Source organism: Lissotriton helveticus, chromosome 9 (assembly GCF_964261635.1).
Source record: "Lissotriton helveticus chromosome 9, aLisHel1.1, whole genome shotgun sequence".
Taxonomy (NCBI): Eukaryota; Metazoa; Chordata; class Amphibia; order Caudata; family Salamandridae; genus Lissotriton; species Lissotriton helveticus.
In genome coordinates this window covers 438,204,983-438,232,634 of record NC_136070.1, presented here as the reverse complement: position 1 = coordinate 438,232,634, position 27,652 = coordinate 438,204,983, and the positions used below count along the sequence as shown (strand labels likewise).

The 27,652-nt window shown below is 49.5% G+C and overlaps 1 protein-coding gene across 2 annotated transcripts in view; it reads right to left on the bottom strand.

Moving 5' to 3' along the window:
* The window catches only part of MARK3 (microtubule affinity regulating kinase 3), a 596,913-nt gene that overhangs the window by 321,744 nt on the left and 247,517 nt on the right, over nucleotides 1-27,652 (bottom strand). For both annotated transcript variants that reach the window (XM_078660239.1, XM_078660240.1), the window contains exon 11: nucleotides 12,357-12,469. In XM_078660239.1, coding sequence (XP_078516365.1) covers nucleotides 12,357-12,469 — 113 coding nt within the window. The remainder of the gene's footprint in view (nucleotides 1-12,356; nucleotides 12,470-27,652) is intronic.

The following is a 27,652-nucleotide window of genomic DNA, read 5'->3' as shown; positions in this document are numbered from 1 at the left end:
CAGAAGTCTGGGAATTGGCTCTTTTACGTGCATTTGACACTACCAAAGAGTCTAATGGCAGATGTCCCTTAATGTAGACTGGGTCAGCTTGGTGCTGGCCTATACTTTTTCTCTATTCTGGGATTTAGTACCCTACACCTTACTGGGTCTTTAAAAATTTCCGGAGCATGTTTAATGACCCCTTTGATCATCGGTAGTAATTGAGTAGACCTTTGTGACTGCTCAAAAGTGTCTAATAAGAAATCCTCCTCAACAGCATCAGAGTGCTTTGGAACCCCGTGGTAAAGTGCAGCTCAGTTTAATAGATGATTGAACCCAATACTATTCTCTGGAGTGGAAGGTTTTGTTGGGTAGTACTGAGGATCAGGGATGTCTGGTGCATTATTTGGTGGGAAATTATATGGATCATCATCTTTGGGATATTCTGGGTTGACATCTTCATCCTCATCTAAAGGGTATGTATGTGGCTCTGGTACATCATCCCCCCCACCTAAGTCATACTCTTCGTCAGTGTGGTGTGATGATGCAGGCGATTGAGCAGGAGAAGTTATAGGCTCAGTATAGGGAGTGATAGGAGAGGAAGAAGGTGAAGGAGAGGAAGGGTGCATTGGAGAAGTTGCACAATCAGTTTTGGCAGGAACCACAGTTGGAAGTGGTGTGTCTGCTGGTCTTTTCTTATGAGGAATTGCTTCTACATGTCCAGTTTTAGGATTAATATAGACTTTTTTCTGTTTAGGATCTGGTCTAAACAGATCTTCCTCTTCTGTAATTTTCCTCGGCGTCGATTTCTTCGGTGCCGATAGTGGTTGTTTAGTGTCTTTTGCCTTAGGAGGAGTGATTGAGTCCTGTGGCAATTTCTTCGGTGCCGAAGGTGGTTTAGGCTTGTCTGTATTAGGCCTTGGAGTCTTTGGTACCATTATCGAAGATTTTGGCGTGGAGACAAGTTTTATTGGGCCTGCAGCGCCGGAATCTAGCTTCCCGTCTTTATTTTTGGAACCAGATGGTTTCGGAGTCGAAGCTTTCGGGTCCGTTACAGTTTTTGGGTTCGGCACCGATATCTGTTTAGGTTTGGGTGTCGAAGAGTCTTTGGGCGCCGAAGGGCGTGTTAGCTTCGGTGCTGAAGAGTCCTTCAGTGTCGAAGGATGTTTCGGTGCCAACGGAGGTGGAATTGGCACATGTGGTTTTTTCGGTGCCAAGGCACCGGAAGGCGTAGTCTTTTTCCTCGGAGCCGAGCCCGAAGGCGGGGCGTCGGAGGGTAAATTTCGGTCCTGACTGGGCCCCATGGGCGGAGTGCTGACCGTTGCCTTTGGTTTGGGCAGTGTCTGTTATGCAGGGGCAGAGGTACTCACGGTTTGTCGAGATGGAATCGAATCGTCCGAGTCCTCTGCTCCCGATATGATCTGGAGATCAGGCGAGTCTTCCTCGGCAACGAGTGGAGCCTCGTCCTCGGAGATATCTTCGAGTGGGTTCTCGTCCTCGGAGACATCTTCTTCGACGATCTCCTCCTCAAAGATGGCCTCCGGTGCTGATCTCATCTCGTGTCGACGGGCCCTCCGATCCCGAATGGTCTTCTTCGATCGGAAGGAGGCACAGGCTGTGCAGGTCGACTCGTCGTGTTCCGGCGATAGACAGAAGTTGCAAACCTCGTGATGGTCGCTATGAGGAAGTTTTGCTCGACATACCTGGCACCTCTTGAATGGAGTTCTGCCCATGAGGCGCAGACCGTATGGCGCCGATAGGCCCAACGACCCGCGTCGACGCACCGGGATGTAGCTGGTGATGTCGAAAAGTTTATTCGATGTCGAAAGTTGTTTGTCTAAAATTTCACGCTTCGAAAATGCCGAAAAGAGTCTTTTCTAGCCTGAGCGGAAAACTTTCATCCGAACCCAGTGGCGGAAAAAAACAATCTGAGGATGGAGTCGATGGCCATGCGCAGTATTGTCCAAGGGAGGAGTCACCTATCTCGTGACTACAAAGACTTCTTCCAAGAAGACAACAACCTGCAATCATCTGAGCCCAACACCAGGTGGCGATCTATTGCTAAGTGTACAATCTGCAGCTCATATGCCTCGAATTCTGTCTTACCCACTTGTCTGATGTGATGGAATTTCAGACCGGTAGGAACTGTGTTAATCTCCCCCCTACAGGAGTGGTATGCTGTTGGGGGAGCTGAAGGAAGTCACTGTTTAGTGGTGGAAGAGGATCGATTGTTGTTGTTACCTCGACCTCTTCCCTTATTGTTATTACCTCTGTAACCCCCTCTAAAGTATACTTTATTAGAGGATGATTGTGTATTTGTCTTAAAGGAAGCTGAATTGTCTGCTCCAGCTTGTTTGGAGCCTCCTCTGTAGAAGGAGCGACAAAAGGAGCCTCTAGCTTGGGTGGACTGCAGAGCTCCCATAGACTTGGCTGTGTCAGTGTCTTTTTTCGTTTTGTCAAGGGCTGCGCCTACTTCTGGACCAAACAATTGTTGTTGGTTGAATGGTTGATTTAATATAGCGATCTGTACCTCTTGCTTAAATCCTGAAATGCGTAGCCACATGTCTAAGGAGGACACTGGTGTTAATTGCCCTGGATGCAGTGTCTGCTGCATCTAGGGCACATTTAATGGAGGCATTTGATATAAGTTTACCGTCTTGTATGAGGTAATCTGCTTGTGCCTTATATTGGTCAGGTAGATGTTTTAAGAGCTTCTCTAGCTGATCATAGTGAGCCCTGTCCTATCTTTCTATGAGGGCTTGTGTGTTAGCAATGCGCCATGCATTGCTATCTTGGGCAGCAATACTTTTCCCTGAAGCATCTATGATCTTTCATTCTTTATCAGGAGGTGGTGCTTCGCCTGATGTTTGGGAATTTACTCTTTTCCTAGCGTTTGAAACTACTAGGGAGTCTAAGGGTAGCTGTCATTTAATGTAAGCAGGACCCGCAGGAGCTGCTCTGTACTTTTTCTCTATCCTTGGGTTTAAGATTCTAGCTCTTACAGGATCAATAAACACTTCTGGTGCATGTTTAATTACTCCTTTAATCATGGCAGTATTTGAACAGATTTTTGGGATTGTTCTAAAGTGTCTAGTAAAAATTCTTCTTCTGCCTCATCTGACTGCATGGTGACATTGTGATAGATGGCAGCCATATTAATTAAGTATCCAAACCCAATATTGTCTTCTGGAGGAGAAGGTTTAGATGGATATATATGTGGGTCAGGAATATCTGGTATATCCTGTGGGTTTGCATACTCTCAGTCTGGTGAACCTGTTGGGTAGGGAAAAGGGTCATCTGGGTCTTTCCCTCCCCTCATGCTATACTGATAATCATCAGCATCCTGAGGAGGTGCATGTTGTGGAGAACGAGGCGCAGAATTTTGAGCTGAAATGTTTAAAGGGAGAGCAGGAGAAGGAGATACAGGAGAAGAAGGGTGCATAGGAGATGTGGCAGAGTCCTTCTTCTTGACAGGCACTGGAGGTGTAGGTGCTGTATCGGACTTCCTCTTTCTGTGTGGTGTGGTGGAAACATGTCAATCAATCAATCAGAGTACTTGTAAAGCGCGCTACTTACCCGTGAGGGTCTCAAGGCGCTGAGGGGAGTGGGGTGCCACTACTGCTCGAAGAGCCAGGTCTTGAGGAGTCTTCTGAAGGCGAGTAGGTCTTGGGTCTGCCGTAGGTGGGTAGGGAGGGTGTTCCAGGTCTTGGCGGAGAGGTAGGAGAAGGATCTGCCGCCGGAGGTCGTTCGTTGGATGCGGGGGACATCGGCGAGGCTGGCGGAGCGGAGCTGGCGGGGGTGTAGAAGCTGGGTCTGCTGTTCAGGTAGGCTGGTCCGGCGTTGTGGAGTGCTTTGTGTGCGTGGGTGAGGAGCTTGAAGGTGATCCTCTTGTCGACGGGGAGCCAGTGTAGGTCTTTCAGGTGGGGGTGATGTGACTGCGGCGGGGGACGCTCACGATCAGTCGGGCGGAGGCGTTTTGGATGCGTTATAGTCGTCATAGGTGTTTGGATGGGATTCCTGCGTAGAGTGCGTTGCCGTAGTCCAGTCTGCTGCTGACGAGGGCCTGTGTCACCGTTCTTCTTGTTTTGGTCGGGATCCACTTGTAGATCCTGCGGAGAGTGCGGAGGGTGTTGTAGAAGGAGGAGGAGACAGCGTTGACCTGCTTAGACATGGAGAAGTAAGAGTCGAGGATGAATCCTAGGTTGCGTGCATGGTCGGTGGGTGTTGGTGCTGTTCCCAGTGTGGTCGGCCACCAGGAGTCGTCGCAGGCTGAGGGGGTGGGTCCGAGGATGAGGACCTCCGTCTTGTCAGAGTTCAGTTTCAGACGGCTGCTCCTCATCCAGTCGGTGACGGCCTTCATTCCCTCATGGAGGTTTGTTTTGGCGGTGTGTAGGTCCTTGGTGAGGGAGAGGATGAGCTGGGTGTCGTCGGCGTAGGAGATGATGCTGAGGTCGTGATGGCGGGCCACTTGTGCGAAGGGGCCATGTAGACGTTGAACAGCGTCGGGCTGAGAGATGAGCCCTGGGGAACGCCGCATATTATGTCGGTGGCTTCGGATCAGAAGGGTGGGAGGCGGACGCTCTGTGTTCTGCCGGAGAGGAAGTATGTGGTCCAGTCAAGGGCCTTCTCTTGGATTCCGGCTTCTTGGAGGCGTGTCTTTAGAGTGCGATGGCAGACCGTGTCGAAGGCGGCTGACAGGTCTAGGAGGATGAGGGCTGATGTTTCGCCATTGTCTAGTTGGCACCTGATGTCGTCTGTGGCAGCGATGAGGGCTGTGTCGGTGCTGTGGTTTCGTCTGAATCTGGACTGGGACAAGTCCAAGATGTTGTTGTCTACGAGTTGGCGGGCCAATTGCATATTGACGATTTTTTCTGTGACCTTCGCCCGGAACGGGAGAAGGGAGATGGGCCGGAGGTTCTTGAGGTCCTTGGGGTCCGCCTTGGGCTTCTTGAGGAGGGCGTGGATTTCGGCGTGCTTCCAGCTTTCCGGGAATGTCACTGTTTCGAAGGAGATGTTGATGACCTTCCGTAGTTGGGGTACGATCGCTACGTCTGCTTTGTTGAATACATGGTGTAGGCACGGGTCTGACGGAGATCCTGAGTGGATGGAGTTCATGACCTTGCGTGTCTCCTCGTCGTTGACGTTGGACCAGGAGGTCAGGCGGTTGGCGCTGGTGGTGTTCGCAGGGGAGGTGGAGTCTGGCGTAGTCGGGGCGGTCGTGGTGTTGAAGCTGTTGTGGATGTCATAAATCTTGCGGTGGAAGAAGATGGCCAGTGAGTCGCACAGTTCTTGTGAGGGCGGGATGTCGTTGGCATTGGCGCTGGGGTTGGAGAGTTCTTTTACGATGCTGAAGAGCTCTTTGCTGTCATGTGCGTTGTTAACGAGGCAGTCTTTGAAGGAGGATCTCTTGGCTGATCTGATGAGGTGGTGATGTCTGCGGGTGGCGTCCTTGTGGGCTGCGTGGTTGTCCAGTGTGCGTTCATGGAGCCATTTCTTCTCCAGTTTCCGGCATGCGCGTTTGGAGGTCTGGAGCTCGCCGGTGAACCAGGTGGCTCTCTTGCTGGCGTGGCTGTTGGAGGGTTTCTTGAGTGGGGCAAGGGTGTTGGCGCAGTCGTCGATTCACTGTCTGAGGATGCGGGCTGCAGCGTCTGGGTTGGTGGGGTCAGTGGGTGGGTTCTGGACGAGGATGGTGATCAGCTGGTCTTCGGTGACTTTGCTCCAGCAGCGGCGAGGCAGCTGTTGGGTGCAGTGGTGCGTGGTTGGTTTCTTGAAGGTGAAATGGATGCAGCGGTGGTCGGTCCAGTGGAGTTCGGTGGTGTGGTCGAAGGCGACGTGGGTGCTTGTGGAGAAGATGGGGTCCAGCGTGTGGCCGGCGGCGTGGGTGGTGCGGTGACGAGTTGTCTGAGGCCGAGGTTGGCGAGGTTGTCGATCAGCGTGACGGAGTTGGCGTCATCGTTGTTCTCGAGGTGGAAGTTCAGGTCCCCGAGGAGGATGTAGTCCGTGGAGGCGAGTGCGTGGGGGCTGGCGAGGTCGGCGATGGAGTCGCTGAACTGAGCCCGGTGTCCGGGGGGTCTGTAGATGAGTGTTCCTCTGAGGGTGGTGTTGGGGTCGGTGTGGATCCGGAAGTGCAGGTGTTCGGCAGTGTTGAGGGTGTCGTCTGCGTGGGTGGCGACATTGAGGGTGGACTTGTGGACGATGGCTATTCCTCCTCCGATTTCGTTGGCGCGATCTCTGCGGGTGATCTTGTAGCCGTCCGGGATGGCTATGGCGATGTTGGGCGCCGAGGAGTCGTTCCACCAGGTCTCGGTTAGGAAGGTCTCGGTTAGGAAGGCCAAGTCTGGGGCGGAGGTGTCGAGCAGATCCCAGAGCTTGACGACGTGTTTGCGTGCGGAGCGGGTGTTGAGGAGTATGCAGCGGAGGTGGTTGGGTCCAGTCCTTGGAGGTTAGGTGGCTCTGTCGCAGGTGAAGCTGCAGGTGCAGCAGGGGAAGGGTCCATGGGTCCGTGTTGGGGCGGCCAGGAAGCAGGTGTGGTTTCGGCCGGCGTTGAGTGCGTGGAGGGTGCTGGCGTCGTAGCGCAGTCTGGTGTTGTGGCGTTCGCGGGGTTCTGGCGCTGGGCGTGGTCCAGGTGCGGACGGGCGCAGATGGGCTTGCCTTAGGCGCGCCAGCGGCGCAACCGTGCAGAGCCCTGCATATATGTCCTGTTTCTGGATCTAGGTATATCCTTTTTTGCAAAGGATCAGGTCTAAAAAGCTCTTCTTGAGAAATTGCTTCCGGCGCCGATTTTTTTCGGCTCTGGGCCTGGTTTCTGCTTGTCCTTAGCCTTAGGAGTTGTTGTACAGTCCTTTGGCGTACTATTCGGCACCGAAGGTATTGTTTTCAGAGTCGAGGCCTGGTTCGAGGGCTTAGAGGCATCGGAAGCAGGCTTTGAGGGTTTCGGCACCGAAGATTTTGGGGTGGAAGCAGTCTTCATTGGGGCCGTCTTGTCTTTAGGAGTCGACTGTTTCGGAATGTGTTTCGAAACCGGGACTTCTTTCGGTTACGGTGCCGAGGGAGCTGGTAGTATCAGCACGTGAGGTTTGCTCGGTATGGAGCTACCGGAAGGCTTTAATATTTTTCTTCGGTGCCGGGCTCGATGGCGAGGCTTTCGAAGCAAGGTCTTGGTCTCAACTGGGCCCCGAAGGCGGAGTTTTGACCTTGGCCGTTGGTTTAGGGGTTGGGGTTTGGGCAGTTTTACTCACGCGTTGACCTGATGGTATGGAGTTATCGGAGTCCTCTGCCCCAGATACGATCTGGAGATCATCGGAATCTTCCTCGGGGGCACATGGACCTTCGTCGAAGATATCCACCGGTTCCAGAACTGATCTCTGCATGCCGCGTCGACGGGCCCTCCGATCTCGAATGGTAGTCTTGGATCGAAAGGACGCACAAGCTGTGCAGCTCGACTCGTCGTGTTCAGGTGATAAACACAGGTTACACATCTCGTGATGGTCGCTGCGTGGAAATTTTGCTCCACACACGGGGCATTTTTTGAATGGTGTCCTTTCCATGAGTTGTAGGCCTCACCACGTGGGTAGGCCCAACGCCCCGCGTCGACGACCCGAATCGAAGTGATGAAGTTGAGTCTATGTATATTGAAGTTAAAGTTTGTTTTTAGAGGTTTTTGCGCGTCGAAGTCTTTGAAAAGTAGATTTTCGAATTCGAGCGGAAAAGTTGCATCCGAACTCAGTGGCGGAAAAAAACTATCTAAGGATGGAGCCGATGCCCATGCGCACTATCCTCCAAGGGAGGATTCACCTATCTCGTGACTACAAAGACTTCTTCCAAGACGACAACAACATGCAATCATCCGAGCCCAACACCCGGTGGCGATCTAATGCAAAGTGTAGAATCTGCAGCTCATATGCCTCGAACAGACTGTTTCTGGGCTCAGGGAGTGAAGGCTCCCACCCGAGGGGTCCAGAAACATGTTTCGTGGAGGTACAGTTTTGGGAAAGAATACAGGCCCTAGGAACCCGATTAGCAGGGACCCAGGGCACAGAGTCAAAGTGCATCAGTAGTTTGGCAAAAAGTGGTGGTGTTACAACAAAAGAAACCCAGCTTTGTACAGGTGATTTCCCGACTGGGACTTCAGACCCCACATCAGAGCCTACATATGCCATCTGGCATATTTCACCAGTAGGATGGAGGAGGTCAACAACTGCAGCATCCTTAGAGTCACCCGCACTGATATCCAGGACAGAGGCTGAAATATCGGAATCAAAGCTCAAATGTTCTTGACTCAACACTCCTGGGGAAAGGCACAAAACCATACTGGATCTGATGAAAGGGAGCATCTGTGATAGAGTCAGGTGTGACACTGGCACTTTGATCGTGAACCCCAATGAGAAGAGACAGTTTGTCATCGCCTGGAGGGGGTTGACGGCTGCCTAGGGCATGCCTACCTTCAGCAGCCAGCTATCTACGAATGGGAAGCCTGGTAACCCCAACATCTGAAGGTATGCTACAATCAAACACTCCAGGGGCACTGTTGAGGCAAAGAGGGAGCACTGTAAACAGAAAATGCTTCTGGCACAAATTGTGAACGGCAGATAGTGCCTATGTGGCCAGCAGGACAGGAATATGGAAATAAGTATCCTGCAGGTACAACACCACCATCCAGTCTCCTGGGTCTAGGGCAGACAGTACCTGGGCTAAAGTGAGAATCTTGAATTTGCCCTTACGCAGGCAGGGGGGCAGAGATCTAAAATAGGACAAAGCCCTCTACCCTTCTTTGGCATAAGGAAGAAACAGGAGTAACATTCAGCTTCTACTTGCCAGAACCCTCTCTATGACCCCTGCTGAAAGACAGACAAGAGGTTCTCAGTTAGCTGCTCTGATGGTGCTGGAAGATGACAGCAAAAGACACACAAATGATGGACGGAATGCAGAACAATCAAAACATTCACCTCCAGTCAAGAGATCTGAGTTAAATCAATCATTCTTTTGTTCACCATGCACCCCAGTTTAGACTTGCCTATATGCAAATCAGTCTTTACCCTGTGCCTCATGGGAACAGTCCAGCCCGAACTGCCAAGCCAGGTCTTCCCTGGACCGGAAACAAGCATCCTAGGACCGGTTTCAGGGTTTCACCCCTCTTCAGCCAGGATAGCTTGATTCCAGTGGCACAGCGAATTCAGGACCTACGTCTGGGCATACCTGGTGCACTTAGGGCGAGAAAGCAAAAGAGACACAATTGATGGACGGAATGCAGAACAAATCAAAACATTCACCCCCAGTCAAGAGATCTGGATTAAATCCATCATTCTTTTGCTCACCATGCCACCCCAGTTTAGGAAGATGAGGCATGGTGTATTGAAATGGGGAGGCCGTAACCCCAATGAACAATTTGGAGGACCCTTTTGTTTGAGCTGATGGCTTGTCACCCCTGAAGGAAATATCGGATCCTCCCTCCAACAAAGGTAGCTGTGTGGCAGAGAAAACTCACTAAAGTAGTTTTGCAGCTATGGTTGCTGGAGGGGTGGGGGCTTAACTGCATATTGTCTCTGAAGCCCTAGGTTGTGTGAGCAGCAACTTCCACCACAAAAAGAATGGCTGGCAAACAAGTCTGGCGATGGCAAAACTGAAAATCCCGGCCTTGTAAGAGTGAAAATGCAGGTGGAATTGTCTAGTGTGTGTAGAAAGACCCTAGGAACATGCTGTGGCCTGGCTCTCCTTAAACCATTCCAAGGCGGAATCGGCATTGTCACCAAAAAGGTGAGAGCTATCTCAAGGCATGCCCATCAAAGATGCCTAGAAAAGACCGGAGAAGCCTGCAGACTTAATCCAGGCGTGGCACCAAAGTGCCACACTCGTACCTATCACGCGACTTAAGCTGTCAGTCGTGTTAAAGTCAGGGCAAAGTACACATTTAGCTGCGTCATGGCCATTCCAGAAGGCGTGTGTCAGGAACGCCCTTCAGTCATCCGAAGAGGAGTAGCGGCCCAGTAAACGGCTGGAACTGACGGATTGTACAGCAAGAACTGTGGCAGTAAAAATACGCTGGACAAATGCCTATTACCTTATACTCATTGTCCGGTAGGATGGTGGGGAAGGCACTGGGATTGCCTGTAAAGGTAGACGCCTGCCCCACCAACCTTTGAGGCATGGGATGTAGTGTGAGAAAGTCAGTGTCCCCTGGTGCTGCCGAGCTACCTGCCTGTTTGCTGGCGGTTCCGAACAGGGTTTCACCCAAGTGCGCAAAAGGGTATCTGTAAGGGCCTCATTAAATGGCAATAGAGGTTCTGTGGAGACTGGACTAGACTAACCTCCAATAAATCATTAGCCTTCATTTCCATAGTTTGGAGTTTTAGGTCGGATACTTTTGCTGCCCTCTGCAGAAGGACAACGAAGGAGGTGCTTTCTTAGGAGGTGAAACAAGGCCAGTGTCTGATAAAGTGTCCAGGCCACTTGCATCTTGTAGTAATTTTCCTCATCATATTGGGGGACAAAATCATCCTCTTCCTCACAACTGTCACTGTCTGAATCAGTGCAAAACAGACTGCTAATTCGGGGCCCCCCCTTTGTGTTAAGGGTAAAATATCAGTATCGGAAGGGTTATGGCTGGCTGCTTTCCCGTGGGATCAGAGCGTGACTTCAGTTAAAGTTGTGATGGATCAGGACTGGACAGCACAACAGGCTGCCAATCCGCCTCGATCATAAAAAGCGCCAGCCTCTGCATCGATGTGAAGGGAATTAGTGCAGCCGATTGAGCCAGAACCAAAGTCTGGATCATAGCCGATGCTGAAACAGAAGCAGATTGAAGGGGCCCAGACAGTGCAGAGGGCAGACTTGCCAGCAGGAATCCCATAGGAGGCTCCTCCAGATCCTTGTGGCTTAAAGCTGCATCATAAGTAGCCAGCAAAGTGCCAAAAATGGGCAGCACGGACTTCATAAAGGCCTCCACTTGCTGCGATGTCACCAACAGGCCTTAAAATTCGGGGTGCAGAGGGATTGGACTCGGAATCAGCTGTGATTGAGATGTGCATGAAGATAGGATGGCATGTTGATGCCCTTGTGCCATCATTAGAGTCCACGAGTGATGGGAAGGGGCCAATTCCCACGTCAATTTGCATATGTGGCACTTCTATGCGGTTACGTTTGACACTTGTAGTGTGGCACCAAATCAACGAGGATCCATACAATGCTACCTGCCAACATGCAGAGGTACTCCTTTTAAGTTTCCAGATCCAGTAGGACTCCTGGGAAATATTCACAGATTAGAAGTGTTCATCAAAAGGCTACATTTCCAATATATTGAATAAATATCCAACTTTACCATTAGATGGGATTTTTATTAAATAGAAAAATAAATCTGGGAGAATATGCCATTACTAATGTCACACATTTTCCTTTCTTAATTAGCATGCACCCAACCTTGGAGGAAGCAAGGCTTGCCTAGACATGATTTATTTAATATTTAAAATCAGGTTTTCCTGCCGGTCAATGGGGTGATTTTGACAGGTCTGTGCAGCAGGGTTCAAGCTGCTGTCAGGCTACACAGGATAGGCCGCCTGAAGTCATGTTTTCAGTGCCTCTGTAGTGGATGACACAATAGATGCTGAAGTCTACAAGTGGCATTTAACTTTCCATGTCAGGAAAGCTAAATGTGCCAATTCGGTCTCAAGCCAATTTCAACATGTTTCAGAGGTCAGAGTCACACACTGGACAGCACTGTCCAAGTTTTACAGTTCAAGATTACCACCAGGTGAGACCGCAAAAAAATAAAAAACACCTAGACAATGAAAATTTAGATTAATGCAAGTTTGAACTAAGGTACAGTACATACTGAAGAGAAGGGTAATCTGACACAACTGATGCTTGAGCATTCGTCATCACAGAAGTGACTGGATCACATGGTATGAAAGCAAATGTTAATACAGTGGTTCTGAGACACACACACACTTACCAAATTTTGGCAATCAAATAAAGGCATGTGTTTATGGGTTAAACAAAAGAAATCTGAAGGAACTGGCTGGATTAAAAGGATGAGAAAAAGCATATGCTGGAGAAGGAAATAACTACTGCCCGAAATGTAAAAAGACTGGATGAAAGAATATGAGAATTACTGCTCCATTGTTGAAAAATAAGAGGTGTAAGAAAATAACTATACAAATTGGGGAAGAGAGGAGATGGACAATACAGAAAATGTGACAGATGCAATCAATGATTTTAATGCAAAGTTTGTTAGAACAAATCAAAAGCAACGTTTAAAAAGTAAACTGATTTAAGTATCATAAAATCCCATTATAAAGATGACAGACATTAACTAAATGTGGTTCTTTAAACTCCACTAACTCAAAGATTTAATCAGACTATAACCAACATGTTTCATACCTTACCTCGGAGGATTTCCTCCCTAAAAGTAAATATGTGGCTGTGATTTCATCATACTTCATTTTACTCAGAGATTCTTGGATTTCCTCTCTTGAATATCCCATACCCAACATAATATCTGTAAACAAATGAAGACGTTAGCATGTGTGTCGAATAAAGGTTTTAAGTATTTTGATATAACAACTGTAGAATTGCTTAACTGTATAGAAAACTAAACAAGCTGAGATGGTGCACCTAGGATGAATATGAGTTTGCTGGTAACCATTACACGTGGGTAGGTACAGTCAACAGCAGCTTGAAAATAAAATGGGTGGAACTGGACAGCGATGTTTAGTAGTGTAGGGAGTAGTAGAAAAAAGCATCTAATATTACCATGCACACATTTATTCTAACAGCCAAATTCACCTTTTAAAATTCAAGTGGAGTACAAATCCTAAACATGATTCCTCTTGAAAACGAAGTAGAAAGATGCTCTAATTGGTTTTTCAAAGACTAATTAAAATAAGTTTAGTAAACATGTTTTGATTTTCAATGAGACAGTAAGGACAAATTACTTGCCTTAGGTAGCGCCTTATCTGGTAGAGACATTTTCTATCTGCAGATTCCATACCCTTTGAGTTTCCCAGGCATTAGACTGTATATGGAAGATTTTTCTTTGAGTAATACCCCTGAGCGCTGGTAGGTGATGTTGGTCAACTCAGCATGACGTCGTCTGCGCCTTAGTGATGTACGCACCACCTCTATAGGCACCACATCAGCGCACCGACATCAGTACTTTTCACAAATTTCCACACCTGGAGCACGAAGCCATGAAGTGCACTGAAACTGGTGTGTTCCTGAACAACTAAGGTCCTGAAAGGAACCAGCCCTGACCCTAGGAACCGGTCCGCAGTGTGGGGAGGATGGGTGGGTTAGCAAGGAATCTGTGGCTAGATCATGTCTCTGCCACTTAAGGCGTTACGGAAAGTAAGTAAATTGTCCACCTGATAGAGCCATCTGTAGGAAGCAGGATTTCTGTTGCAGGAACCCTAACAGCCCACCTTTTTGACACATGTCAGTCCCTTGTAAAAGGTACCATGGGTACCAAGGGCGCTGTGGACAGGGAAGGGCTCTTAGGGCTGCAGCACTTATTTTGCAACCCTTAGAGGCACTGTAACACTAACACTAACACACACTAACACACACTAACACACACTAACACACACTAACACACACTAACACACACTAACACACACTAACACACACACACTAACACACACACACTAACACACACACACACACTAACACACACACACTAACACACACACACACACACTAACACACACACACACACACACTAACACACACACACACACTAACACACACACACACACACACACACACTACCAGTCCCGGTTTAACAGATTCAAATCAGGCATCGACTCCGTGGGATGTATTTCAAGGAGGATATTTTATTTCAAACGACCAGACGCGTTTCAGCGGACAAGTCCAGAGATATATATATGGAAAATGCTACTTACCAGTATGCATCTGTTCTTGGCATGTAGGGCTGCTGACATTCATATCTTAGCATAGATTGCCGCCTAGTGTTGGGTCCGGATGTTTGCACCTTGTGGTCTTGGAAGAGTCTTCGAAGTATCACGAGATAGATGACTTCTCCCATGGACTACAGTGCGCATGGGCATCTTCTCCATCTTCAGATCGTTTTTCGCCATTGTGGCAAAGATGGAGTATAGGAAAGTAAGAGATGACCATGTAAATGTATGTAAAAGATAAACCTGCAGCTGTGACAGGCACCGAGGAGGAGGGTGGGCGATATGAATGTCAGCAGCCCTACATGCCAAGAACAGATGCATACTGGTAAGCAGCATTTTCCGTTCGAGGCATGTGGGCTGCTGAATTCATATCTTAGCATAGACTGTGTAGCAGTTTCTCCTCTAGCAGTGGTCGCCTGTATCAGCTGCAGTGGTTTGAAAAAGAGTTTTAAGGACAGCCTGGCCTCCAGCAGCTTGTTGCTTAGCTTGCACGTCAACACAGTAGTGTTTAGTGAAAGTGTGTATGGTAGACCTTGTAGCTGCCCTACATATGTCTTCTAAGGGAATATTTCCTAGGAAAGCCATGGATGCCCCCATTTTGCCCGTTGAGTGGGCTTTTGGGGGAACTGTTAAAGTGCGCTTTGCCTTTTGATAGAATATTTGAATGCATTTAACTATCCATCTGGCTATTCCTGTCTTGGAAATGGGATTGCCCTTATGTTATGGTGAAAAAGCAACAAATAGTTGATTTGTCTTTCTGAATGATTTTGTTCTGTCAATGTAATATAGCAGAGCTCTTTTAACGTCTAGTGTGTGTAGAGCTCTTTCAGCCACGGACTGCGGATTTTGAAAGAAAACTGGCAATTCTATGGACTGATTAATGTGGAAAGTGGAGAGAACTTTTGGCATAAATTTAGGGTTTGTACGAAGCACTAACTAATTCTGGTGTATTTATATGAAAGGTTCCTGAATGGTTAGTGCCTGTAGCTCACTCACTCGCCTGAGGGAGGTAATAGCAATTAAAAATGCCACCTTCCATGTTAAGAATTGTAGTTCACATGAATGAAGTGCTTTGAAGGGGGGGTCCCATGAGTCTGGTAAGTACTACTTTTAAGTTCCAGACTGGAGAAGGTGGGCAAAGGACAGGCATTTTGAGTTTTCGTTTGTGGCAAACAGATTTATCTCTGGATGTCCCCACTTTTGGAAGAATGGTTGGAGAACTAGAGGGTGAATCTCCCATTCGTGTATTTGTTGACTGTGTCGGCCTAGTAGATCTGTTATCTAATTGTCTATTCTTGGGAGGTGTTCTGCCAGGAGGTAAATGTTTTGTGGAATTGCCCACTTCCATATGCTCTGTGCTAGGTGAGATAGCTGCAGAGAGTGTGTCCCTCCTTGTTTTTGGATGTAGTACATGGCTGTCATGTTGTCCGTCCGGATTAACACAGCCTTGTTGCACAAGTATTTCTGAAAGGCTTTCATTGCTAGAAATACTGCTAGTAACTAAGTGGTTTATATGTAGTGTCTTTTGTTTGACTGTCCAGAGACCTTGGACTGTGTATTGAAGGAGATGGGCTCCCCAACCTGTCAGTGATGCGTTCGCTGTTAATACTACTTGTGGAAGTGGCTCTTGGAACAGTCGCCCCTTGGAAAGGTTTTGTGGGTTCCACCACTGCAGAGAATTGTAAGTGCGACTGTCTACCAACACTAGGTCTTTTAGTTGTCCTTGAGCTTGGTTCCACTGCCGTGCTAGGCATTCCTGTAAGGGACGCATTTGAAGGCGAGCATGAGGGACGATGAATATGCAGGAGGCCATCATGCCTATAAGCTGCATGAACACTCGAGCTGGCAGGGAGTGTTGTGGCAGAAATCTTTGCGTGAGAGACTGTATGTTAGCTATCCTGGCTGGATTTGGATATGCCTTCGCCACTGAGGTATCTATAGTTGCTCCCAGATATTGTATGTGGGAGGGTTTCAGATGTGATTTTGGGTAATTTATGGAAAATCCTAGACTGTGCAGTAGCTGGATTGTCTGAGGTATGGCTGGCACACTGTGCGTATGAGTTGGCTTTTATGAGCCAATCGTCTAGGTAGGGGAACACATGGATACGATGTCTTCTGAGGTGTGCTGCTACTGCTGCTAGGTATTTTGTAAAAATCCTTGGTGCCGTAGTTACTCCGAATGGGAGAACTTTGAATTGATAGTGGTGACCTACTATTGTGAACCTGACGTATCTCCTGTGAGCTGGATGTATAGGGATGTGAAAGAATGCATCTTTGAGGTTTAATGTAGCAAGGAAGTCCCCTTGCTGGAGTAGTGGGAGTACTTGTTGTAGAGTGATCATATGGAAATGCTCTGAGAGTATGTATTGGTTCAGAGGTCCGAGGTCTAATATTGGTCTGAGGGACCCGTCTTTTTTGGGAATGAGGAAGTATAGAGCGTATACTCCTGTCCATTGATGTTGAAATGGGACTGGCTCTATGGCACCCTTTTCCAGCATGGATAGCACCTCTTGTAACAGCGTGATGTGTTCTTTGGACATTGGGTGGTATGTTGGGTGGAGTAGTAGTGAGTTCCAGGCAGTAACCATACTGGATAATTTGTCTCACCCACCTGTCTGTTGTAATGGCATTCCAGACTGGTAGGAATTGTGTTATTCTGCCTCCGACTGGTGTTAGGTAGCGTGAACAAGTCACTGTTTGGTGGCGGTGGAGGCTCTGGAGTTATTACCACCACATCATCTGCCCGTGTTATTGTTTCCTCTATAACCTCCTCTATTGGAACCTTTATTAAAGGTGCCTTGTGTAGTAGTTTTAAATGATGAAGCCTCGAAAACAGGAGCGACGAAAGGAGCTCCTAGACTGTTGTAATTGACCCATGGACCTAGCGGTGTCAGTATCTTTTTTCATCTTTTCTAAGATGGTATCAACTGCAGGGCCAAACAAGAAATCTTGGTTAATGGGTTGATTGAGTACTGTAGAATGCACTTCATTCTTAAAACCCGAGATGCGGAGCCAGGCATCCCGGCGTAGCAACACGCTAGTGTTGACAGACCTAGCGGCTGTATCAGCTGCATCAAGGGTGCATTTTATGGATTCGTTAGTGATGAATTTCCCTTCCTGTATTAGGTCATTTGCTTTTGCCTTATAGGGTTCTGGTAGGTGTTGTAATAATCCCTCCAGTTCATCATAGAGTGCTCTGTCATAGCGAGCTAGGAGAGCTTGTGTATTGGCAATTCTCCAGGTATTTGCTACCTGAGAGGTCACTCTTTTCCCTGAGGCTTCTAAAATTTTTGACTTCTTGTCAGGAGGGGGGCATCACCTGTTTGCGAATTTGCCCTTTTCCTAGCATTAGATACAACTAGAGAGTCTAGTGGTAGATGAGACTTGATATAAGAGGGGTCTTGTAGGGGCAGGTTTATATTGCTTTTCAATTCTTGGATTGAGGACATGCGCCCTGGCTGGGTCTTTAAAGATGTCTGGTGCGTGCTTAAATACTCCCTTCAGCATAGGGAGTATAGGTACACTATTCTCTGATGTTGGGAAGGTGTTAAATAGGAAATCCTCCTCTATAGGGTTAGTGTGCATGTTTACGCCATGATACTGAGCTGCTCTGTCTACTAGCTGGTTAAAAGCGACAGTGTCATCAGTAGGAGACGGCTTAGTGGGGTATGGCGAGGTATCGGGTATGGGTTGTGTATCATATGGGTCATCAGGGTCATTCTGATCGTCCCATGTGTTATCCTGGTTTCCTTGATCATCAGGGTCTATAAAGTCCTGTTGAGGATCTTCACCCATGTCTTCTACCTCATCATAGTGTGGAGGTGTGAGAAAGGACCCCTTTTTTTGAGACGCCATAGTCACGAACTACATCTCCCAGAATGCCCTACCGGACAACGGCGACCTCATCCACAGCTGGGGAAACGGAAAACAACAACAACCTCTCCTGTTTATCCACAGCGGAGTCCGGAGACAGAGGGAGGAGCCGAACCCGGAAGAAGACGCGGGACACCAATAAGAAGGTGGAGCTGAGGACGGAAGAAGACGCGTGCGTGGAGAAGGACGCCGAGGATCGGAGCCGGGAACAGAGAGCCAGGACAACGTTCCGGATATCGAGGAAGCAGGGGAGACCGAAGAACCCTGGTCAGAGGAGTGGTGGTATCCCCCGGAGGAAGCTAGAGAGCAAGCCGCGACTCCGGAGAGTTGTGGCGGGGTCAGTGAGTGACACCGCACCTGGGGAACTGTTGAGGGAGGTGGGAGGTACAGTCCTTATGCCGGTGGTGGGAGGAGTGTAAGCGGGAGTGTTTCACCCCTTCCATGCTAATGACAAGGCCAGCTCGTCATGCAGTGCACTGGAGCTGTGCTTATGACGAGCTGACCTTGTCGTGAACAATGGGAATTCAAGGAAGCCAGCACCCAGCGGGAATTGCCTTAGCACCAATGTGGTTAAAGCCCCGAGTTGCATGCATGTACTGCAGAGACCTTACTCAGCCATCCTATTCTGTGTTATTGCACCATTCCGTCTGTAAAACTCTTGACCAAGGATACTGGCCTATTGTCTCCCTATAATTCTATCCCTATATACCACGGACTTAATGGCAATTCCCCCGCCCCCCCCCCCCCGCCGCCCCCCCTCCTGCCGCCCCCCCGCCCCACCCAACACGCCTAATCATTAACCCGTCACTACCCTTCCGTTTCTTCCTGAGCACTACCGGGTGTAGGGGTCGGATACATATTGTTGGCCCAGAAAACTGACAGGCTCCATTCTTTCTCAACTTCCGGTGAGCCTCCAGGTGAAACCTACGCCACGGACGCATCAACGCCCCAACAACCTCGTCTCCCAACCGAAGAGGGAAGACCAACGCTGGCATCGTCACTTAACCCCTCAGGAAGCGAGAAGACCCCAGAAGAAGAGATTTTTGACCCTGTAGTAAAACCTAAATCTGTGTCAACTGACAATAAAGAAACTGTTCGTCACTACATCCAGCCTCCGCGTCTGTATATCCGCCCTGCCCTCCCACAGGAGGTGTAGGAGAATATGGAACATAAGGCATGTTAGGAGTGTAAGGAGGAGGTGTGAAAGGTCTAGAAGGGGATGTCCCAAAGTCCTTTTTCTTAGGAGGAACAGAAGAAGGTGCTTCAGTGTCCAGTCTTTCCTTGTTCTTATTGTAAACTGATATATGCCCTGTATCAGGTTCTATATACAGTCTGTTTTGGTCTGGGCTCATTGGATCAGGATAAAAAAGTTCTTCTTCCACTGTCCGTGGCTTTGGCGCCGAGGTTTTTGGATCGGTCGCTTGATTGTTTTTATTTTTATGTGGAGATTTTTTCGGCTCGACAGCCTTCTTCGGCTCGACAGCCTTCTTCGGCTCGACAGCCTTCTTCGGCTCGACAGCGTTCTTCGGCTCGACAGCGTTCTTCGGCTCGACAGCGTTCTTCGGATCGACAGCGTTCTTCGGATCGACAGCGTTCTTCGGATCGACAGCGTTCTTCGGATCGACAGCGTTCTTCGGATCGACAGCGTTCTTCGGATCGACAGCGTTCTTTTGGATCGACAGTGTTCTTTGGATCGACAGTGTTCTTTGGATCGACAGTGTTCTTTGGGTCGACGGTCTTTTTTGGATCAACGACATTCTTTGGCTGGACGGCCTTTTTGGGATCGGCGACTTTTTTGGTGTCGCTGGCCGTTCTCGGCTCTGCGGCCGTTTTTAAGTCGACGGCCTTTTTGGGAAGTGTGTTGCTTGGTCCCGGGATACCTGAAGGCTTTGGTATGGTCTTCGGAGCCGACCCGGAAGGTGGGGCTTCTAAAGCGGTGTGTCGGTCGCGGCTAAGGCTTTTAGGCGATGCTTTGACCAGAGCCTTGTCTGGAGGTGGAGGCAGGGAAGGGGCTTTGGTACTCATGGTTTGCCCCAGTGGGATGTCTTCATCGGAGTCCGACTGGTCTTCTACTGTGACAAGCTCTAGGTCGGAGTACGCTGCCTCTGGGTGTTCATGTTCGTCGTCGAAAATGTTATCCAGTTCTGGTGCCTGTCGCTGCATCTCTTGTCGAGCAGCTCTTCGGTTCCGGACAGTTTTCTTCGACCGGAACTGAGCACAAGCTGGACAGTTTTCTTCAAACGGAACTGAGCACAAGCTGGACAGTTTTCTTCGTTGTGCTCCAGAGATAGGCACCTGTTGCATACTGTATGCTTATCGCTATGTGGAAACTTGGATCGACATTGTGGGCATCTTTTGAACGGGGTCCTTTCCATCGGCAGGAGGCCCACGTGGCGTCGAAAAGGCCCAACGGCCCGCGTCGACTACCAGAGACAGATGGAAAGGGTTGTCGAGTCGAGGGATACCGAGGGGAAACAAGATCGTCGCAAGTATACATTTTTGGCCTTCGAAAGTTGGAAAACTTCGGTCCCGAAGTTGGAGTTGTCGAAGTGCATCCGAACCCAATGGAGGAGAAAAACAATCTGAAGATGCCCATGCGCACTGTAGTCCAGGGGAGGAGTGATACTTCGAAGACTCTTCCAAGACAACAAGGTGCAAACATCCGGACCCAACACTAGGCGGCGATCTATGCTAAGATATGAATTCAGCAGCCCACATGCCTCGAACTTATATCTACACACACACACACACACACACACACACACACACACACACACACACACACATATATATACATATATATATACACATATACACACACACACACACACACCAGCACACAGAACCCAACCAACCACCCACCCCCACCCGCCCACCTACGCACCCAACCCATTGACGGCTGCGTGTTTTGGTGCAGAACAGAGTGAAGAGTCTACATGGCACACATTCCTGTGTTCTCAGATAGTTTCAAAAGCCATGTCCTCCCAGATTAAGTATCCTATGCCAGTCAACATGTCATCATTGGTTCAGCAGAGCCGCGGGGGGTTAGACACGGTGGGGCAGTGTCCCAAGAGCTATTGCAAATGCAGGCACCCGTTACAGGCTCATGGGGCTTTTTTGCATCTGAAATAAAATAACGATGACAGATACCTATTTAGGTATCGTATATGTGCAGTGATAATTCACATGCGCCATATATTTATTTGCACAAACACATTTCATAAGAAGGATTAGTGAATAATCACACCACATATAAAGTGCGTGTAGAAGGGTTCCTTTTGGTCCTGAAGAAAAAAAACAGGGAGGGCTTCGAAACATGTTGACTGACATAGGAGGCACAGCTCATTGAGGCAATACACCACCTTCCCCATATTTTAACAATACCAGCTCAAAGGTATATTAAAGTTTTTTTGAACAACGAGCCAGGTATTTTTTAACCTCACTTTTCCATTCACTCCTGACCCTTCCACTCACACTCCTACACAACACAGTCGTCTCACAACAATAGTGCTCCCGTGTAATCGTAGGTCGTAGCACGCACCGTCCCGTAGAGGGGCGGGAAGACCCCTATGATAAAGCATGACACCAAGGGCCCTTTTGGTGAGTGAGGGGTATTTAAACAAACTGTGTTTTCCCCCCACTGCAGGAAGCATACTTAATCTGGGAGGACATGGCTTTTGAAACTGAGAGTGGATCTTTGTGTTTAGAGTCTATAGACTGAAGGAGGGCGTATCCACCTCCACTGCTTGTGTCAAGCAGTACCTCTTTACTCCCCCCTTTGTTTTTCTGACACATCCGTGTGTGCCATGCCTACAACCCACTGCCCTGGCATAGGTCAGCCAACCCTCTAGCTGGGTGCACTGTAACAGTGGTGAAGGTACAGGTGCATGAGCCCTGTACTCCTACCGGGTCTAGATCAATTCTTAGACATTGTAAGTGCAGTAATGCCATTAAGAGTATATGGTGCTGGGAGTTTGTTATTACGAACTCCACAGCACCATATTGGCTTTACTGAAAACTGGGAAGTTTGGTATCAAACTTCTCAGCTCATTAAACCCACACTGATGCCAGTGTGGGACTTAATGAAAAATATACCCAGAGGGCATCTTGGAGATGCCCCCTGAAAAAGAACCAGCCTCTGGTGGGTTCCCTGACTGGTACACACCAGCCTGCCATCACAAGACATATTTCTGAACTTCTTGGGTGGGAGCCTTTGCTCCCTGAGCTCAGAAACAGTCTTTCCTGAGCAGAGTGGCCACACCTCCCCCAGGCCAGGAAGAGCCATCTGTGGCAGGGGAGTTTCAAAGGCCTTGCCGCCTTTGTAACGCGACCCCCAGCCTCCAATGCTATAAGGAGCAGGCCCCCTTCCTGTCTCCCCTCCTTTTCGGTAGGAAGACAGGTGGGAAAAATTAGCACAGCCCAGAAGGTGTGCTCACGTCTGCCAACCCTACCCCTCAGGTGGGAGAGGCGAAGTGAAGCCCACTCTTCAGTTCCCACCATCTTGCAGATGGCAGGCACTTTTCAATCAGGATTAGGGATTGTGCCCATTCCCCCACAAGGGAGCACACCAAGAGTGTAGTCACCTTAAGGCCAGTTGCCCATTGGCTACTGACCTCGAGACCACTAAAACGCCCCCTAAATACAGTACTTAGGGCCAAGCCCTGAACCAAGAAGATACATTCCCGCAACATACGAAGAAGAAGGACGAAAGACGACGCTCAGCAGCGGAGACTGCAGAGAAGAACTGACTTGGACCCAGCCCTACTGGCCCGTCTGCAGTATCGAGAGATCCTGCACTAATAGTCGCCTTGTCCTGCAGCCAGCGACCTCCAGAACCCCTGGGAGGACTGAATGCCTTTAACAAACACAGGATCTCCTGTGATTAGCAGCTCTGTTAAAAGGAAACAGCCAAGAAAGACTCTGAGCCTGCGGAGCACAAATAAACCAGACGTCTGGAACCACGACAGCACCAGACGCCTAAGGCCCGACTCAGGGTGGCCCACCAGTCCCATCGAGGTCCCCCAGAGCTCCAGAGTCTGAGTCCACTGTGGTTTGATCCCTCCAAGACTCCCCGACGTCGCCTGCACGGAGACCCCCAAACTGAGAGTGGCCCGGTAAAGTGAAATCAGACCTCAAAAGACACCCCTGCAGAAGAGAACCCTAGGTGCATCTAAGTCCCTGAGCCCTCCAACTTACATTCACATGCTTTGCATAGCCTGCCCTCTGGTGTTGGGTCCGGATGTTCGCACTTTGTTTTGGTTTCGAAGAAGTCTTTTCCAGTCACAAGGTAGGCGACTCCTGCTTCCGGTGATACTGCGCATGTGCATCGACTCCATTGTTCGATTGTTTGCCGCAGAGGGTGATAATGGAGTTAGTAAGAGTAGTAAGAGATGTCCATGTATTTAAGTATCTAAGTAAGATGTTACTGCAATAGGTATAGGTACCCGGGGAGGTGGGTGGGCACATGTGAATCTACAGCTCCACATGCCAAGAACAGATGCATACTGTTCCGTCGAGACCACAACGAATGGCAAACTTTGTGGCATCTCTCCCATCTGATACCAGTTGGGCGAGGATGGCCCGAGCCTCCTCTGGGTCCTGTGGCAGCACTTATGCAACCTTTTCCCACAGGGAGTGGGAGTAACAGCCCAATAAGCATGCAGTGTTCACCAACCACAATGCAAGGATGGCAGAAGAAAACATTTTCTTACCACAACTGTCCTGCCTCTTGGATTCCATGTCTGGGGTTGCGCAAGGGAACACACCATATGAGGTAGAGGTTTGCACCACCAAGCTCTTGGGGGTAGGGGGGGTTGGTGAGGCAATGTCAGTCACCCGGTGCAGGACGATGGCGGCGGGCGATTGTCCTATTCACAGGATCCCCTGTCTGGGCGCTTGGACCAGTAGGACATCAGTTTAGGCCTCGTTGAAGGGCAGCAAGAGTTCTGAGGAGGAGACACCTGGCTGCAGGACCTCTGTCAAGATATTCGTCTTGACAGCCACTGAAGGGAGGTGAAGGTCCAGGATCTCAGCTGCCCTTCGCACCACCATAGCATATGATGCCCCCTCCTCCGTAGCCACGGTAGGAGAAAGCAGGCCAGAATCTGGAGAGGTATCCAATCCGCTGGACTCACCAAATTCCTCATATCAGTCCGGGTCTTGGTAAGGTTGGTCTTGTAAAGGGTCCAGTAACCCCCCTCTCAAACTTCCTCTATTCAGTGGCTGCTGCTTCCTTTGGAAAGTGGTGGGGGCACATACATTACTTTGAAAACCTTAAAATACAAAATAAAATTACCTCTATTGAAGATCTTTGACCGTGCAACCGAAGTACCTCCTGCCTTGCACTGCCTGCTGGACAAAAGAATTGAGCCAATCCAAGCACTCACACTGCTTACAATGCTAAACAGCATACGAGCAGTGCTAGTGCCGGCTCTAGCAGGCAGAACAAGTGCTCCATCAAACACCTACAGGGCTGTGCTTCATCATCTCAGCTGCCTTTTAGCTTTTGATTGCAGAAGCCAAAACTACGCATGTCAGACTGGTTACAGTAATAACACCGGCCAATTCAACACTGACAGTTCAGTTAACACATCCTGGACTGCTGCTGTGGCACCGGGAGATAGAGCTCCGTCATGGCCCTGGCCACTAAGTGAGAGTGTGTGAGAGAGAGAGTGTGTGTGTGAGAGAGAGTGTGTGTGTGAGAGAGAGTGTGTGTGTGAGAGAGAGAGAGTGTGTGAGAGAGAGAGTGTGAGAGAGAGTGTGAGAGAGAGTGAGTGTGAGAGTGAGTGTGAGTGTGAGTGAGTGTGAGTGTGAGTGTGAGTGTGAGTGTGTGTGAGTGAGTGAGTGTGAGTGAGTGAGTGTGAGTGAGTGAGTGAGTGTGAGTGAGTGAGTGTGAGTGTGAGTGTGAGTGAGTGAGTGAGTGAGTGTGAGTGTGTGTGAGTGAGTGAGTGAGTGTGAGTGTGAGTGTGTGTGAGTGAGTGAGTGAGTGAGTGAGTGTGAGTGAGTGTGGGAAGTTGGCCTGATGTGCAGTGTTCACTATTCTAGTGATCACTATATATCAGTCCAAACAACCCTTATTGATGATTGGTTGTAAGTCAACCTTATAGACCAGCTATCCTAGTAGCATGGATACGAGCAGTCTAAGGCTAAGACTCTAGAGGGCGTGTTAAGCCAGCTGTTTTACCATCACATTACCCCTTGAACACCCAGTGAAAGGACACCACACAAGTGTTATGAAAATAAACAGTGTATTTATTAGAATCACAACAACCCTGTACTCTTTATGAGGACAGGGTGCTAGGCACACAACAAAACTCTTACGAAAATACTTTTAAGTTAGCACGTTACACAAATGCCCGAGGGGCACGAAAAACCATATACGCTAAAAGTGGAATGCGAATTACTAGCAGGTAAGTAACAGTTCTAATAGGCTTTGGAATCGCTAGGACTGGACTAGGGAATCGTTAGATTACTACTAGGAGGCCCAGGGGACTCGGGTGCAGAGTGTGCACTCTCACGCGGGATGCGGGACAAAGTCTATGGAAGCTAGAATTCACAAAGTTAGTGTTCACGGGCGAACCCGACCTGGTAGGAAGAAAACGACAGTGGATCCTGACCCTTGGATAGTGAGGCTATGCTGGGACACCGGAGTGCCGAAGTTACCTAGCCCAGGGGCTGCAGCTGCATAGGTCTGAAAAGACGTCGGGGATCTCGTTGCCGGACCAGGAGCCTGGAAGGAAGAAGTTGCTGGCAGGCGACCAGTGAAGGAGAGTTCGAGGGATCCAAGCCTGGATCAAGGAAGAAGAAAACCTGAAAGCAGAGGGGACCAAGTTCTTGAATCACTAGCCAGTGATTAAGTGGGCACCAGGATGGCACCGGGCGAAGTCACCGCAGTCAGGTGAGTGGGCGCTGCTGGGCTCTGCAGTCTCTCGGACCAGGAGGCGTTGTCGGCGACCAGGATGGAGGTGCGAGCTGTCCCACGAAGGATGAGGTCGTTGGCGTCGAAGTTACCCAGGATTGGGCAACAAGCCTTGGCTAATTCAAGCCCACGTGGTGGACTCAAAATGGCGTCTTGAGTGGACCAGGAGGGTCCGGGGTGCTCCTCTTCTGGAAGGGAGCAAGGGCCAGTCTGGAGCAACCAGACCAGCAGCAGAAATGTCGTCGGGCGTCGTCGGGAAGGCCACAAGCCAACGGGCTAGTAGCCAAACAACGCGGTGAGCAGTAAAAAGCAGAAGGGCCCCACGCAGATCGTGGAGATGCTGGGGGGCTGCTCTTCGGTGCTGGAGCTGCTCAGGGTGGGGGCTTCTCGGACCCCAAAGCACTCACCAGGAATTCACTCGGCGGGCTTGTTGTTCAGAAGTCGTGCAGTCTTGAAGATGGCCGGTCCCTCGAGGTCTCGTCACACCCACGAATCTCAGCGTGACTGATGATGCAGGTAGAGGTCAGAGGTGCCAGGGAAGCCGGTTCTCGTCGAGCTGGGCAGTCGGATTCCGGAGGAAGGACTTACAGCAGACCGCAGTGTTCTTAGATGGTGCCTGCGGATGCAGGGTGACTACTCCTTAGTCACAAGGGAGAAATCTTAGGAAGAAGTCTTGAGTTCCTTTCGCAGAAAGTAGTTTCAGGATTCAAAGATGATCTGATTTGGAAGGGGGCCAGTCTCTACCTTTATCCTGTAAAAAGGGGCTGGCACGCGACTAAGTCCTGCCCTATGGGTGGGACTAGGAGGGGGGTGGTTACACCCACTTCCTTGGCGGGCTTTTCCCCAGCACAGGGTCTGGAGTGACCCTGGAACTGGTTCCAGCCAGCCTATGCACAGTGAGCACCGGGGTGCCACGTGCAGTCACCTTCCTCTAAAGCCCTGCCTACCTACAATACACAAAACCCTGTCTGGGACGGTGCTGGCACCGCCCCTGGCAGGAAACCCTTTGTCCTTATCTCCTGCTCTGGGAGGACTCCCAGCAGCAGGAGGGCAGACTTGTGTCTCGGTGGCAGCATCCATTTTGTGGAGCTGAGGCTCTGTTTGACTTTAACCGGGGTTAGGGGTTACATACATGTCGTGTCCCTCTAGAAGGGTGGAATGCTAACCCCGTCGCCAGAATTGGCGAGGGGTTAGTATTCCAATTCGTATGACACCTTACTCGACATGTTTTGATAAAGCGATACCAGAGTTGGCATATAACCGCGAGGATTATAATGCACTTAAGAGTATATGGTATGCGATATCATGGAAACGGCTAAGGGATGGATCCCGAAAGCCGCAGACAGGCTCAGCTCATGCCAGAGCACCATCTCACACGATTCCAAGCACTCTGCCTTCAGGATTGTTAAGGCCTGCCATAGGAGTGACTGATAGGAGATCTGTGTGTCCATTTTAGGGTTAGATATAGGTATACTATATCTAAAGCAAAGGGTGATTACACCACCTTGCCCCAGCTGTCAAGCAGCCAGTTGTGTCAGATTTGGATGGCCAGCCAGGGGTGGCATAATACATGCTGCAGCCCCTGGTAGGCCCTGGGTACACCTATGCCCTGGGTACCTAAGGTACACTGTACAGGGACTGATAAGGTGACTCAGTATCCAATTTAGATATGTACCTAAGGTACATGGAATCCATTTTACAGAGAGAGCAGTAGGCCTGGGGCCCTGAATAGCAGGGTCCCAGGTCAACTAAGTCAGAAAACCAGCAAAACACCAGGCAAAAAGTTGGGGGCAACCATAGTCAGGGATCAACCTTCCTACAGTGAGTGAGTGTGAGTGTGAGTGTGAGTGTGAGTGTGAGTGAGTGTGAGTGTGTGTGAGTGAGTGTGAGTGAGTGTGAGAGTGAGTGTGAGTGTGAGTGAGTGAGTGAGTGAGTGAGTGAGAGTGAGTGAGTGAGTGAGAGTGAGTGAGTGAGT